Raw genomic sequence first — 13,099 nt, 5'->3', positions numbered from 1 at the left:
CTTGCCATCTGTAACTATATGGATGGAACTAGAGGGTATTCTGCTAAGCAAAATTAGTCAGTTAGAGAAAGACAAATATATGACTTCACTCACATGAGGAATTTAAGATAAAAACAGATGAACATAAAGGAAAGGAAGCAAAAATAATATAAAAACAGGAAGGGGACAAAACATAAGAGACATAATATAGAGAATAAACAGAGAGGATGGGCTAAAGGAACATTAAGGAATCTACTCCTGAAATCATTGTTGCACTATATGCTAACTAACTTGGATGTAAACTAAAAAATAAATACATTTTTTAAAAAGAATAAATAAAAATAAAAAAGAAATAAAAAGAAAAAGAAAGAACTAGGCAAAGGATGTGAATACACATTTCTCCAGAGATATACAAATGACCAGTAAGTATGTAAAAAGATGCTCAACATCATTACTTATTAGGGAAATGCAACAAAACCACAATAAATATTTCACATCCACATGATGGCTATAATCAAAAAAAGTAAAATAACAGCTTTTGGTGAGGTTGTGGAGAAAGGAGAATTGTGTGTTGCTGATAGAAAAGTAAACTGGTACAGCCACTCTGGAAAACAATTTGCAAATTCCTCAAAAAGTTTAACAAAGTTACTATTTGACCCAGCAATTCTACTCCTAGGGATACACCCAAGAGAAATGAAAACACATGTCCACATAGAAATGTGCACATGAATGTTTATAAGTAGCATTATTCATTGTAGCCAAAAAGTAGAAACAATCCAAATGTCCATCAGCTGATAAACAAATAAAATGTGGTATAGTCACACAATAGAGTATTATACAGCCACAGAAATGAAGTAGTGACTAATGCTGCAGCATGAATGAACCTTGACAATATGACACTGAATAAAAGCCAGACATAAAAGGCCACATATTAAATAATTTGATTTATATTAAATGTTCAGGAAAAGAAAAACCTATAGAGATAGAAAGTCTGTGAGTTAGGGCTGGCTAAGGAATTTCTTTCTGAGGTGACAAAAAATGTTCTAAAATTGACTATGATGACAACCATCCAAATCTGTGAATATACTAAAAACAAAAATAACAACGTTCAGGGCGCCTGGGTGGCTCAGTCGGTTAAGCGTCCGACTTCAGCTCAGGTCATGATCTCACAGTTCGTGGGTTCAAGCCCCATGTCAGGCTCTGTGCTGACAGCCAACTCAGAGCCTGGAGGCTGTTTCAGATTCTGTATCTCCCCCTCCCTCTAACCCTCCCCTGTTCACACTGTCTCTCTCTCTTTCAGAAATAAATAAAACATTAAAAAAAAAATAACAACACTGAACTGTACACATTAAGTAGGTGATTTATACAGTATGTGAAACACATCTGAATAATTTGTTACAAAAATGTCTTTATATTAAGAAAAAACTGATAGGGGCGCCTCGGTGGCTCAGTTGGTTAAGCCTCTGACCTCAGCTCAGGTCATGCATGATCTCACATTCGTGGGTTCGAGCCCTGCATCGGGCTCTGTGCTGCCAGCTCAGAGGCTGGAGCCTGATTTGTCTCCCTCTCTCTCTGCCCTCCTCCTCTCAGGCTTTGTCTCTCTTTGTCTCAAAAATAAATCAAAATACTTTAAAAATTTTTCAGGGCACCTGGGTGGCTCAGTCGGTTAAGCATCCGACTTCAGCTCAGGTCATGCATGATCTCACATTCGTGGGTTCGAGCCCTGCATCGGGCTCTGTGCTGCCAGCTCAGAGGCTGGAGCCTGATTTGTCTCCCTCTCTCTCTGACCCGCCCCTGCTCATGCTGTCTCTGTCTCTCTCTCAGAAATAAATAAAACATTAAAAAAAATTTGTTTTTAATTTTTTAAAAAGAAAAAACTGATAAACTTAACTGAAAAAAAGTGGAAACGCCTGAGTGGTTCAGTTGGTTAAGTGTCTGACTCTTGATTTCAGCTCAGGTCATGATCTCACGGTTGTGAGTTCAAGCCCTACATTGAGCTCTGCACAGATAGTATGGAACCTGCTTGAGATTCTCCCTCTCTCCCTCTCTGTGCCTCCCCCACTTGCACTGTGTCTCTCAAAATAAGTAAATAAACTTAAAATAAACTGTAACATGATAAATTAAACATCATTTAAAATGTTCAACATCATTACTCATTAGGAAAATGCAACAAAACCACAATAAATACTTCATATCCACCAGGATGGCTGTAATCAAAAAGTAAAATAACAGGGGCGCCTGGGTGGCTCAGTCGGTTAAGTGTCCGACTTCGGCTCAGGTCATGATCTCACGGTTCGTGGGTTCCGGCTCTGTGCTGACAGCTCAGAGCCTGGAGCCTGCTTCTGATTCTGTGTCTCCCTCTCTCTCTGACCCTCCCCTGCTCACGCTGCCTGTCTCTTTCTCAGAAATAAATAAAACATTAAAAAATATTTTTAAAAAAAGTAAAATAACAGCTTTTGGTAAGGTTTTGAAAGCCTCACTACAATAGGAGGTAAAGGAAAAATTTTCTTAAGTATCATATTCACAATGAAAAGAGTGGGAGACAAGACTATAGGAACAGCACTTCCAAAGCCAGACAGCAAACAGAGAATGGAAATTTGGTTTAGTTCTGCACTGTCTTTATTCTGCTAAGCTAAAGCTAATAGCAGGATAAACCTAAAAGCAAGACAAATTTTCCTTAAGGGATTCCAGAAAGACTCTGGGATTTGAATCTCCACACAAATAAAATAGAAATTATTTCCCTATTTCCCATCCAGTTGTGGTGAGCAGTAAAACAGGAATTGGATGAAAGCACTCTTCAAATAGTAAAATGCTATAAGAGTACAATATAAAGAAGCCTTATCAAAAAAATTTAAATAGTGATGCCTGGATGACTCAGTTGGTTAAGTGTCCAACTCTTGATTTCAGCTCAGGTCGTGATCTTACAGTTCATGGGACTGAGCCCCACGTGGGCTTGGGATCCTCTCTCTCTGCCCCTTCCCCCGGTCACTCACCCAAGAGTGCTCCCTCACTCTCTCTCTCTCAAAATAAAGAATAAACTTAAAAAAATTAAATAAAAATAAAGGAGCATTATCATTACCTTGCCATGTCATCACCTCAAGGAATTGATCAGCTACTTCCTGAGGGAAACTCCAATGCTCAGGAAGGCACAATGTTCCATCAGATCTTTCAGAACACAATTTCTCTAGGTTAGCAATCAGGACATTCAGGCAGATGTTGACCAAAGAGTAGGGAGACGCCTCCTCCTAGAAAACAAACTAGGTTAGAATACATCCAGAAAAATTCAGCATAGAAGTAGATCATGCAGAATACAAACTACTTGATGAACATATCTGAAGATACAGTCTCTTTACCGTAATAGTGACTTACATGATTTACATGTAATGAAACCACCCTATTCCAGCTGTTAACTGAATGGAAGATTTTATCTATTTCTGTTGTACTTTGAAAAAAATAAATTCTCTCAATCCTTCACTCATCACTAGCCACTGAAAATACAGGGATGAGTGAAGTATTATTTTAATCCTTTTGGAGCTAATAGTGGGGAATACAAGAAATCTGACAATTTCAATAAAACACAAGAGACAACTCAAACAGAGGTCAGATGGTCATTCACTCAACAAATATTTATTATTCAGTGATTACTATGTCCCAGAGGATAAGAAGGCCTGCCTATTCTATTTTTTTTTAAGTGTATTTTTTTTTAAGTTTATTTATTTATTTTGAGAGAGATCAAGTGCAAGTCAGGGAAGGACAGAGAGAGAGAGGGAGAAAGAATCCCAAGCAGGTTCTGGGCCGGCAACACAGAGTCCGACACGAGGCTTGAATTCACAAACTGTGTCATCATGACCTGAGCCAAAACCAAGAGTCAGATGCTTCACCGACTGAGCCATGCAGGCACCCCTGGCCTGCCTATTCTTACCCTCAAGTGGTCATGGCATTAAAGTGTACTAAACCAGGCTGCTGTAGAAGAGTAAGAACTGACAGTGAGGCAAGATTAAGTAGGCCCTTTCTCCTCTATAAGAAACTGGCATTTGTGTATTCAACAAATATTTGAAAGGCATGGCACTGTATCAGACAAGAAGAAACAGACATAGGTCAAACACAGGTTGTTACCTTTGTCAGAGGCTTCAACATGGAATAATTTCTTGACCTCCACACCACTTTCAACTGATTGAGTTCCCTCCATGGACCTAAGTATAAATTACTCCTTTGCAAATACCTCAACTCCTTGTTCCCTCTCCAGAAAAACTCCATTCTTGGAAGAACTTTACTACCCAGTTTTTTGTGGCAACACACAGCAGCTAATCATCTACTAGGATGGAAAGGAGGAAGATTCACATAACATAGCATGTCACAGCAACTTCAGAATCATTAACTTCAAATGAGCCCTCCGTAGCTCTGAGACCGTTGTCTGTCCACAAGGTCTTCTAGATGGGGTATTCGCCCAATATCAGGCAAGAATTATTCCATCTCTTCTTCTTGTTTCTCAAGTGCATTTTATACTATCACAGTCTGACTGACTTCATGGAGAAAAATGAGGCCATCTCACCATCAAATTTAGCCAGAAAACACACGCATCTTTCCTTTACTCTCCTCCTACGTGGAAAACTTTGGGGAGAGGGAGAACACCTGGGTGGCTCAGTCGGTTAAGCATCCAACTCTTGATTTCTGCTCAGGTCATGATCTCATAGTTCCTGAGTTCAAACCCCACTTGGGATTCTCTCTCCCTCTCTGTTCCTCCCCTGCTTGTGCATGCATGCTCTCTCAAAAATAAACTTTAGAAACAAAAACAAAAAAGAAAACGTGTACCTCCTTGCAAAGACCAATACTTCCACATGTGCTAACTAATTTAATCCCCCTTGCCTTGGTCCCTCCTGTCATTTCTTCATACATACATCTTCAAACTCTCCTCAAATGGATCATTCTTAACATAATTTATGTTCAGCTATATACCTTAAAAACAAAAATAAATATCTTCTGCTGAAACCCACATTCTCTTCAGTTACTCTTCTTCGTAACTGAATTTCTCCAATAAGTTCACATGCTATACAGTAGTCGCCCACTCATCCACATATCCATAGAAAATATGTTCCAAGAATCCCAGTGGATGCCTGAAACTGCCAACAGTACCAAACCTGATACATACACAGTTTTTTCCTATACATACCTACAGTAAAGTTTAATTCATAAAGTAGGCACAGTAAGAGATTAACAATATACTGTGGTAAACAATATACAATATTAAAAATATACTGTGTTGTCTCTCTCAAAATATCTTATTGTACTGTACTCATCCTTGTGATGATATGAAATGATAAAACGCCTACGTGATGAGATGCAATGAGGCGAATGCCACAGGCAGTGTGAAGCAGTACTAGGCTACTAATGACTTTCTGACAATACCCCAAGAAAAGGATGACCTGCTTCCAGACCACAGTTGATTGAGGGGAAGTGAAAACACAAAAAGGGAAACCTTAGATAAAGGGAGACTACCGTAATCACTTTCTTCCTATTCATTTTTTTAAATTGAGGTCTAATTTACATATAGCAAAAAAGTTACTTTTTGGTGTACTTAGTTCTAGAAGTTTTAACACATGCAGTCATAGTACCATACCACCATAATAAAGATAGAGAACATTTCTATAACCAAAATTCCTGTGTCCCTTTGTAGACAATCCTTCCCACCAACCCCAAGCAAACAATTATCAGTGTTCTGTCCCCAGAGTTCTGCCTTTTTCAAAATGTCATATAAATAGAATCATACAATATGTAGGCCTTTTGAATCTGATTTCTTTCACTCCCCATAAAGCATTCAAGATTCATCCATGTTGTCTTTTTGTAATTTTTCTTTTTTATTGCTGAGAAGTATTATACCGCATCAAGGCTCCAGAATTTTATCACTAACTTAAGGGTATTTGGATTACTTAAAAGTTTTAGACAATATTGAAGAAGGCTGCTATAAATATTCATATAAAAGTTTGTAGGAACCTGGTTTTCATTTTTCTTGGGTAGTTTCCTAGGAATGGGATTCCTGGGTCCCTGGGATTCCATACTTCCTACCAGTCTGTATTTAACTTTACATAAGAAATGTGCTAACCTGTTCTTGCAAAATGGATCTACCCATTTGCATTCTCAAAAGAACATAGTTTTAGTTGCTCCAAATCCCCAGGTCAGAATTCATGTCCAAAAGACTGAGGGAAGCAAAAACAATCCCTGAAAGTCTCAGGAGACTTCTACTTAGGTCTCAAAAGCCAGAATTGGTTCACAACCCCCCGGGGAAAATGGAGATTATGCTTCAGGTGGGTAATTTCCATACATCTATCTCCCAGGTCACTAACTCTATATTTAGTGGTATATAGTACTTCATAGTCTAATTGTGTATTACTCTTTTTTCGTGATTTATTTCATCCTTTGTATCTTTACTTTTAAATATATTTATTTTATGGTGTTTTAATAATCTATTTTCTGAAGCTTCCTGGAATGTAATCCTGTTGTTGATTCTGTTGATTCTTACTCATGGAGATTCATGGTTCATAAATTAAGATTGCAAATGCATCTTTAATGGGATTTTATTTATTGGACTCCTATGAGGCCTGGGTAGAAGACATGTCACAGAGGTGCCTGGTGTCTCAGTCAGTTAAGCATCTGACTCTTAATCTCCGCTCAAGTCATGATCTCACAGTTCATAAATTCAAGCTCCCCATTGGGCTCTGCACTGACAGTGTGGAGTCTGCTTGGGATTCTGCCTCTCCCTCTTGCACTCTCTCTCTCTCTCTCTCAAAATAAATAAATAAACTTGAAAAAAAAAGAAGAAGAAAAAAGATGTCACATCAGAGAGATTCTGCTAAACTATGGTTACACCAGGGGAAATACCAAGGATCACTCTGATAATTTCTCAACTACAGATTTCCTGAACAAAGCAAGAAATGTCAATTAAAATCCTGAATGTGGGAAAACTGAGTGGCTCAGTCAGTTAAGTGTTCATTTCTTGATTTTGGCTCAGCTCATGATCTTGTCGTTCAGTTCATGAGATTGAGCATCACACTGGGCTCTGCACTGATAATGTGGAGCCTGCTTAGGATTCTCTCTCTCCCTCTTTCTGTCCCTCCCAAGCAGTCCTGTTTCTCAGAATGAATGAATGAATGAATGAATGAATGAATGAATAAATAAATAAGAAAACCCTGGGTGTGTGTGAAGACAAGCCTATGGCAGCAAATTTTTTTTTAATGCTGATTTATTTTTGAGAGAGAGAGCACAAAGAAGGGGAGAGGCGGAGAGAGAGGGAGACACAGAATCTGAAAGAGGCTCCAGGCTCTGTGCTGTCAGCACAGAGCCTAATACAGGGCTCAAACTCACCCCAACAGCGAGATCCTGACTTGTGATGAAGTTGGATGCCTGACTGAGCCACCCACAGGCCCTGATAGCAAATTTTTAGGGTATCTTTCCACTTAAACTCCACACCAAAACTGACAAGATTCCCCATTTCCCTTTCCCACAAGCAAAAATCTTTGTATCTACCATTTCACTAAAGTAAAGCCAGCCTTTGTTAGCCCATATTATACGATACATATAGTATAATCTATACTCCACTCAAATTCCCTACCAGGTTTTGGCAAAAGCCTGGCCTCCAATCCCAGGTTATTGATACTGATAAATGTCAAAGCTTTAGGATCTTCTTACAGTGCTGTTTTCCAGTTTATCTGAATTAGGTGGGAGTGTTGGGGATTTCTCTTACTTTGAGAATGTTTGTAAAATTTGACCCAAATATTTGGTTTTAAGATTTTCTGGTATTATTTGCCATATTAGTACATGACAGTCCCATTTTAAAAATATAGTATAGTAGGGGCACCTGGGTGGCTTAGTCTGTTAAGCGTCCGACTTTCGCTTAGGTCATNGGACTATAAAACACTAATCATAAGGAAAATGGAGTTAACTATATTAATGTCAAAAAAGGCTTCAAGGCAAGTATATTACCAGAATTCATAAAGATAAAAGCATTAATTCATCAAGAAGATGTAATTTCTAAATATATATGCACTTATTAACAGCTTCAAGGGGCGCCCGGGTGGCTTAGTCGGTTAAGCGTCCGACTTTCGCCCAGGTCATGATCTCGCGGTTCGTGGGTTCGAGCCCCGCGTCGGGCTCTGTGCTGCCAGCTCAGAGCCTGGAGCCTGTTTCAGAGTCTGTCACTCCCTCTCTCTCTGACCCTCCCCTGCTCATGCTCTCTCTCTCTCTCTCTCCTAGAAATAAATAAAACATTTAAAAAAAAAAAATAGCTTCAAAATTCATGAAGCAAACTCAAAGAATAAAAAGAAAAATCCACAATTAGAGTTGAAAATGAACATTCGTTTTCAACAACTGATAAAAAACAAGTAGTTGGAAAATGAGTAAGAAAAGACTATGGAAAATTAACATTATCAACCAACTTGACCTGACATTCATGGATTATACCCGGCTGTACAATATATATTTCTTAGGCACACATAAATGTATCTGATAAATTGTATCTGAGCCATAACATAAATCTCAATAAATGTAAATGGATTATGAGACACCTGGGTGGCTCAGTTGGATGAGTAACATCAGCTCAAGTCATGATTCTCACAGTTCCTGAGTCTGAGCCCTGCACAGGGCTTGGGACTCACCACCATCAGTGCAAAGCCCGCTTTGGATCCTTTGTCCCCCCTCTCTTTGCCCCTCCCCCGTTGGTGCTCTCCATCTCAAAAATAAATAAACATTTAAAATATATGTATACAGGGGCACCTGGGTGGCTCAGTCAGTTAAGCAGCCAACTTCAGCTCAGGTCATGATCTCGCAGTTCATGAGTTTCAGGCCTGCATCGGGCTCTGTGCTGATGGATGGGAGCCTGGAATCTACTTCAGATTCTATGTCTCCCTCCCTCTATGCCCTCCCCACTCACGCTCTGTTTCTCTCTCTCTCTCAAAAATAATAAACATTAACAAAAATTAAAAAAAATAAAAAAAATATATATGTATACAAATGGATTAAAATCAGAGAGTATACTCTCTGACAGTAATTACGTTTGGCCAATTTATGGGCATCTGGGTGGCTCAGTCAGTTGAACGACTGACTTAGGCTCAGGTCGGGATCTCACGGTTCGCGGGTTCAGGCCACATCGGGCTCTGTGCTGACAGCTTGCTCAGAGCCTGGAGCTTGCTTCGGATTCTGTGTCTCCTCTCTCTGCCCCTACTCCGTTCGTGCTCTGTCTCTCAATAATAAATAAATGCAAAAAGAAAAAAAAATGTTTTTTAAAAAGATGTGTGTGGGATGCCTGAGTGGCTCAGTTGGCTGAGCACCCCCAACTCTTGATTTCAGCTCAGGTCATGACCTCATAGTCTCGCCATCAAGCCACGTGTAGGGCCCTGTGTTGGGTACAGGGCCTGCTTGGGATTCTCTCTCTCTCTCAATCCCTCTGCCCTCCTCCCTTAAGAAAAAAAAAAGATATGTGAAATATCTCCAACTATTTGGTAATGAAACAGTACATTTCTAAAAATCCCATAGTTCAAAGAAGAAATCATAATGGAAATTAGAAAAAATTCTGGATAATATACCAGAGTTTATGGGTATTAACCAAAGCACTGTTGGAAGACATTTTTATAATAGAAACAAAGATATAAGGGGTGGCTGGGTGGCTCAGTTGTTACGTGTCCAGCTTTAGCTCAGGTCATGATCTCAAGGTTTGTGAGTTCAAGCCCCGGGTCAGGCTCTTTGTGACAGTTCAGAGCCTTGAGCATACTTCAGATTGTGTGTGTGTGTGTGTGTGTGTGTGTGTGTGTCCCTCCCCCACTCACGCTGTGCCTCTCTCTCAAAATGTAAAAACATTAAGAACAATTTAGAAACAAGATATAAAATTAATGATCTAAGTTTTCACCTTTAAAAGATCAAAGAAAGTTAAACCGAAAGTAAACATAAAAAATTATAAAGATACAAGCAGAAATAAGAGAAAACAGATGTGCAATGGATTTAAATCAAAGCCAAAAGTTAGTTCTTCAAAAAGACTAATAATTACTAAATCCCTAGGTACAAAGACTAAGAGAAAGTAGAGAGAGAAAACACCAATACCAGGAACAAAAGAGAGACCATCATTACAGATCCTATAAACATTAAAGGGACAATAAAGGAATCATATGAACAATTTTGCCAATAAATTTGGTAACTCAGATGAAATAGGCAAATTACTAGAATAACAAACTACAAAAACGGATAATCTGTTAATAAGTACATACATATTTAGGAATGTTAGGTCTTCTTGATAAATCGATGCTTTTATAAAACATAAAATTAAGTATATGAATAACTCTCCCAAAGAAATTAGTTTCAGTGGCTTCACTGACAAGTGCTACTAAACATCTAAGGAAGAAATAATCTCAGGGTCATGAGTTCGAGCCCCACATTGAAGGTAGAGTTTACTTAAAAGAAATAAATTAATTTAATTTTTAAAAAGTAAAGAAATATCTATCCTCCACAAACAATAAACTGAATAGAAAAAAAACTGAACAAGGTACAATTCCCAATTCATTCTTTGAAGCCAGCATTACAGTGGTATTAAAATGATGTAAAATATCTCTGGAGAGCAATTTACCTCATAAACATGGACATATAAATACTTAATGAAATATCAGCAAATAGAATCCTGTGGCATACAAAAATAATACATCATGACCACGTGGGGTTTAGATGCAAATGTAAAGTTAAATTCACAATCTAGAGAGTCCAGTGCATTAACAGAAAAACAACAAAAACATATAATCTTAATAAATGCTGAAAAAGTATTTGACAATATCCACAATCATGGTTTTAGAAATATTCCTGGCAAACTAGGAATAGAAGAAAACATCCTTAACTTGTACAGGGCATCTATGGAAAAACCTTTAGCCAGTATCATACTAAAAGGTGAAAGATCCAGAACACAAAGATGTCTACTTTAACCACTTAAGCATTCTACAAAGGTTCTAGAGACAATACAATTTAGAAAGGAAATAAAAGCACAGAGCAAAAAAACAAAAAAAGAAAAAAGCATAGACCAAAAAGGAATAAAGTAAAGCTGTCTTTATCTGCAGATGACATAACTGTGAAGAAAATGTTAAGAAATCTTTAAAAAAAAAAAAAAGTGAATGTAGCAAGATTGCAGGGTACAAGATCAATACACCAAAAAATTTTTGGTACTGTTTCCAAAAATATTTTTACAGTATCAAAAATAGGGTCGAATTTAAAAAAATATGTCGCAGACCTTTATTATCAAAAACAGCACATTACTAAATAAAATTAAAGATGACATAAATGGAGAAATATATATCATAAGTGAAAATGTGTTAATTTTCAAGATTAATTGAAAATAAAATCTTACCAAGAAAATGAATGTATACAGTACACTATGGAACCAGACAGAAAAATGGGTTGGTTTGATTTCTAGAGAAAAATCTTGTTTCAATTCCAATTAGCAGCAACAAAAAATGTGCTTGAGATACCCAACTCTTGCATTAGCTACAAACAAATTTACAAATTATATAGCAGCATTAAAAAGTGAATCCAATAGGGTACAGGAGTGCAGGCCAGATCTTTGCAGGGCATAACAGCTTAACGACGAGGCGTTGTAAAGCACAACTTTAATGACATTTCCTTCCCTCCATATTTTAGGTTGAGCCTTAGCTCGATTTTGAGTTCAAAGAGGGTAGCCCTTGGGGGCGTTGTAGAATGTGGAATCTGACCACAGAACACCGGATGTCAAGTGCAGGTTCTTAAGCAAATCAACTAACCTTTAGAGTCAACTGCCCTTACACAAGAAAAAAATGGAGGCTATCAATGCATATAAAAGACTAGAGATAACCAGATTAATCTAGAAACGCGATACTTAACACACAATAAGCCGAAAATACACTCTCTTGGGTTGCATTTTCGTAGGTGTAGTTTAATAGGAATTCGCGGGGCGGGGGGGACACGTGAATTGAAGGAATTTCATGTCTTGGGGTTCTAGCTCCTCGCTGCAGGACTCAGGAGAGGCTTCCAGCTAGAGTTCCCGGGCACAAGGTCTCGGGTACTAGGGACTGCTGGGTCACAGTCTCTGCGGAGTACCACGTCCACAACGCACGTGGCAGTGCGGTCGAGGTCTGGGGCATTTGGGTTCATTATGACACTAATAAGCAACACCTTCAACTGCCGGCCAAGCCTAGTGCCATGCCCAGAACTTGCGTCAGAACTTACACACCCCTCAGCGAAACAGCTGCTGCCTCCCGCAGACACAAGATGAGAATCGCAGACCTGAAGAAGGGACGCCCTCGAGGTCAGCCAGGGGGGCAGGACTCGCCCTCGCCGCGCCCGAAAACAGCGGCTCCGGGTCGGCGCTCTCGGCCCTGAGGCTGGGACGCCCGGGGCAGAAAACTCCCTTCCAGAGTGCACTTCCCCGGCGACGACAGGCGCCCAGCCGCGGCTCACTCTACAGACTTTACCCCCACGTCTGCCAAACGAACCAGCAAGTGCCTCCGCACAGTCCCCGACGACTCTCTGGCGAGCGCGGCGTCCCGCCGAGATTCGCGTCCCCGCCCCGGTGCTCACCTGCACCACGCAGCAACCCAAGGCATCCTTCTGAGCATCGGGAGGGACGATATTCCTGGGCGAAAGGCCCGGGTGCAAGAAGTGAACCATGGCGACCCCCGTCGGCGGGGCGGCAGGAGAGAGCGGGCGTCGAGCGCGGACCCGGATCCCGCGAGAGAAGGAGTCGAACCTAGCGCTGAGGCAGCTGAGCAGCGCCCGCTCCCGGGCAGCGCACGCAGCGATCACGCTGCTCCGTCCCGGCCGCAGGGGTTTTGAAACGCCCGGCGTGGCCACGCGCACGCGCCGGCCGCAGCCTCTCCCCCTCCCGCGGAGGACGGACAGCCGCAGACCCCGCCCCCAGGACCGGATCTCCCCTCGCCTACCGGTGCCGACCACTACCCCACCCTATCAGGGCCCAACCGTCTTTCATTGGGTACGTCAACGCCGCAGAGAGCGGTCACCCAACTCCTTCTCACGCCTCTGAGACCAACTTGTCTCAAACCCACACCTTGGAGTATGCCCACAGACTAACTCTGTGAAGCTGGAAAATAGAATATATTTTTAT

General features: G+C 40.3%; 1 protein-coding gene across 6 annotated transcripts in view; it reads right to left on the bottom strand.

The window, feature by feature from the left end:
- ZYG11A (zyg-11 family member A, cell cycle regulator) overlaps positions 1-12,715 on the bottom strand; it is an 89,417-nt gene extending 76,702 nt beyond the window's left edge. For 5 of the 6 annotated variants that reach the window (XR_013338950.1, XR_013338951.1, XR_013338953.1 and 2 more), the window contains exons 1-2: positions 12,556-12,715; positions 3,059-3,224 (exon numbers count right to left, since the gene is read on the bottom strand). Coding sequence is in view for 1 of the 6 variants with exons in the window: in XM_077779774.1 (XP_077635900.1) it covers positions 3,059-3,224; positions 12,556-12,645 (256 nt within the window). In the remaining 5 variants the exon portion in view is untranslated. Of the gene's footprint in view, positions 1-3,058; positions 3,225-12,555 lie in introns of those variants that run through there. The other variant, XR_013338954.1, reaches the window with a different exon arrangement.
- Positions 12,716-13,099: the final 384 nt, after the last annotated feature.

The sequence above is a fragment of the Crocuta crocuta genome, unplaced genomic scaffold, assembly GCF_008692635.1.
Source record: "Crocuta crocuta isolate KB4526 unplaced genomic scaffold, BGI_CrCroc_1.0 scaffold168, whole genome shotgun sequence".
In the NCBI taxonomy this organism is placed as follows: Eukaryota; Metazoa; Chordata; class Mammalia; order Carnivora; family Hyaenidae; genus Crocuta; species Crocuta crocuta.
This window is presented reverse-complemented; position numbering and strand designations above follow the sequence as displayed.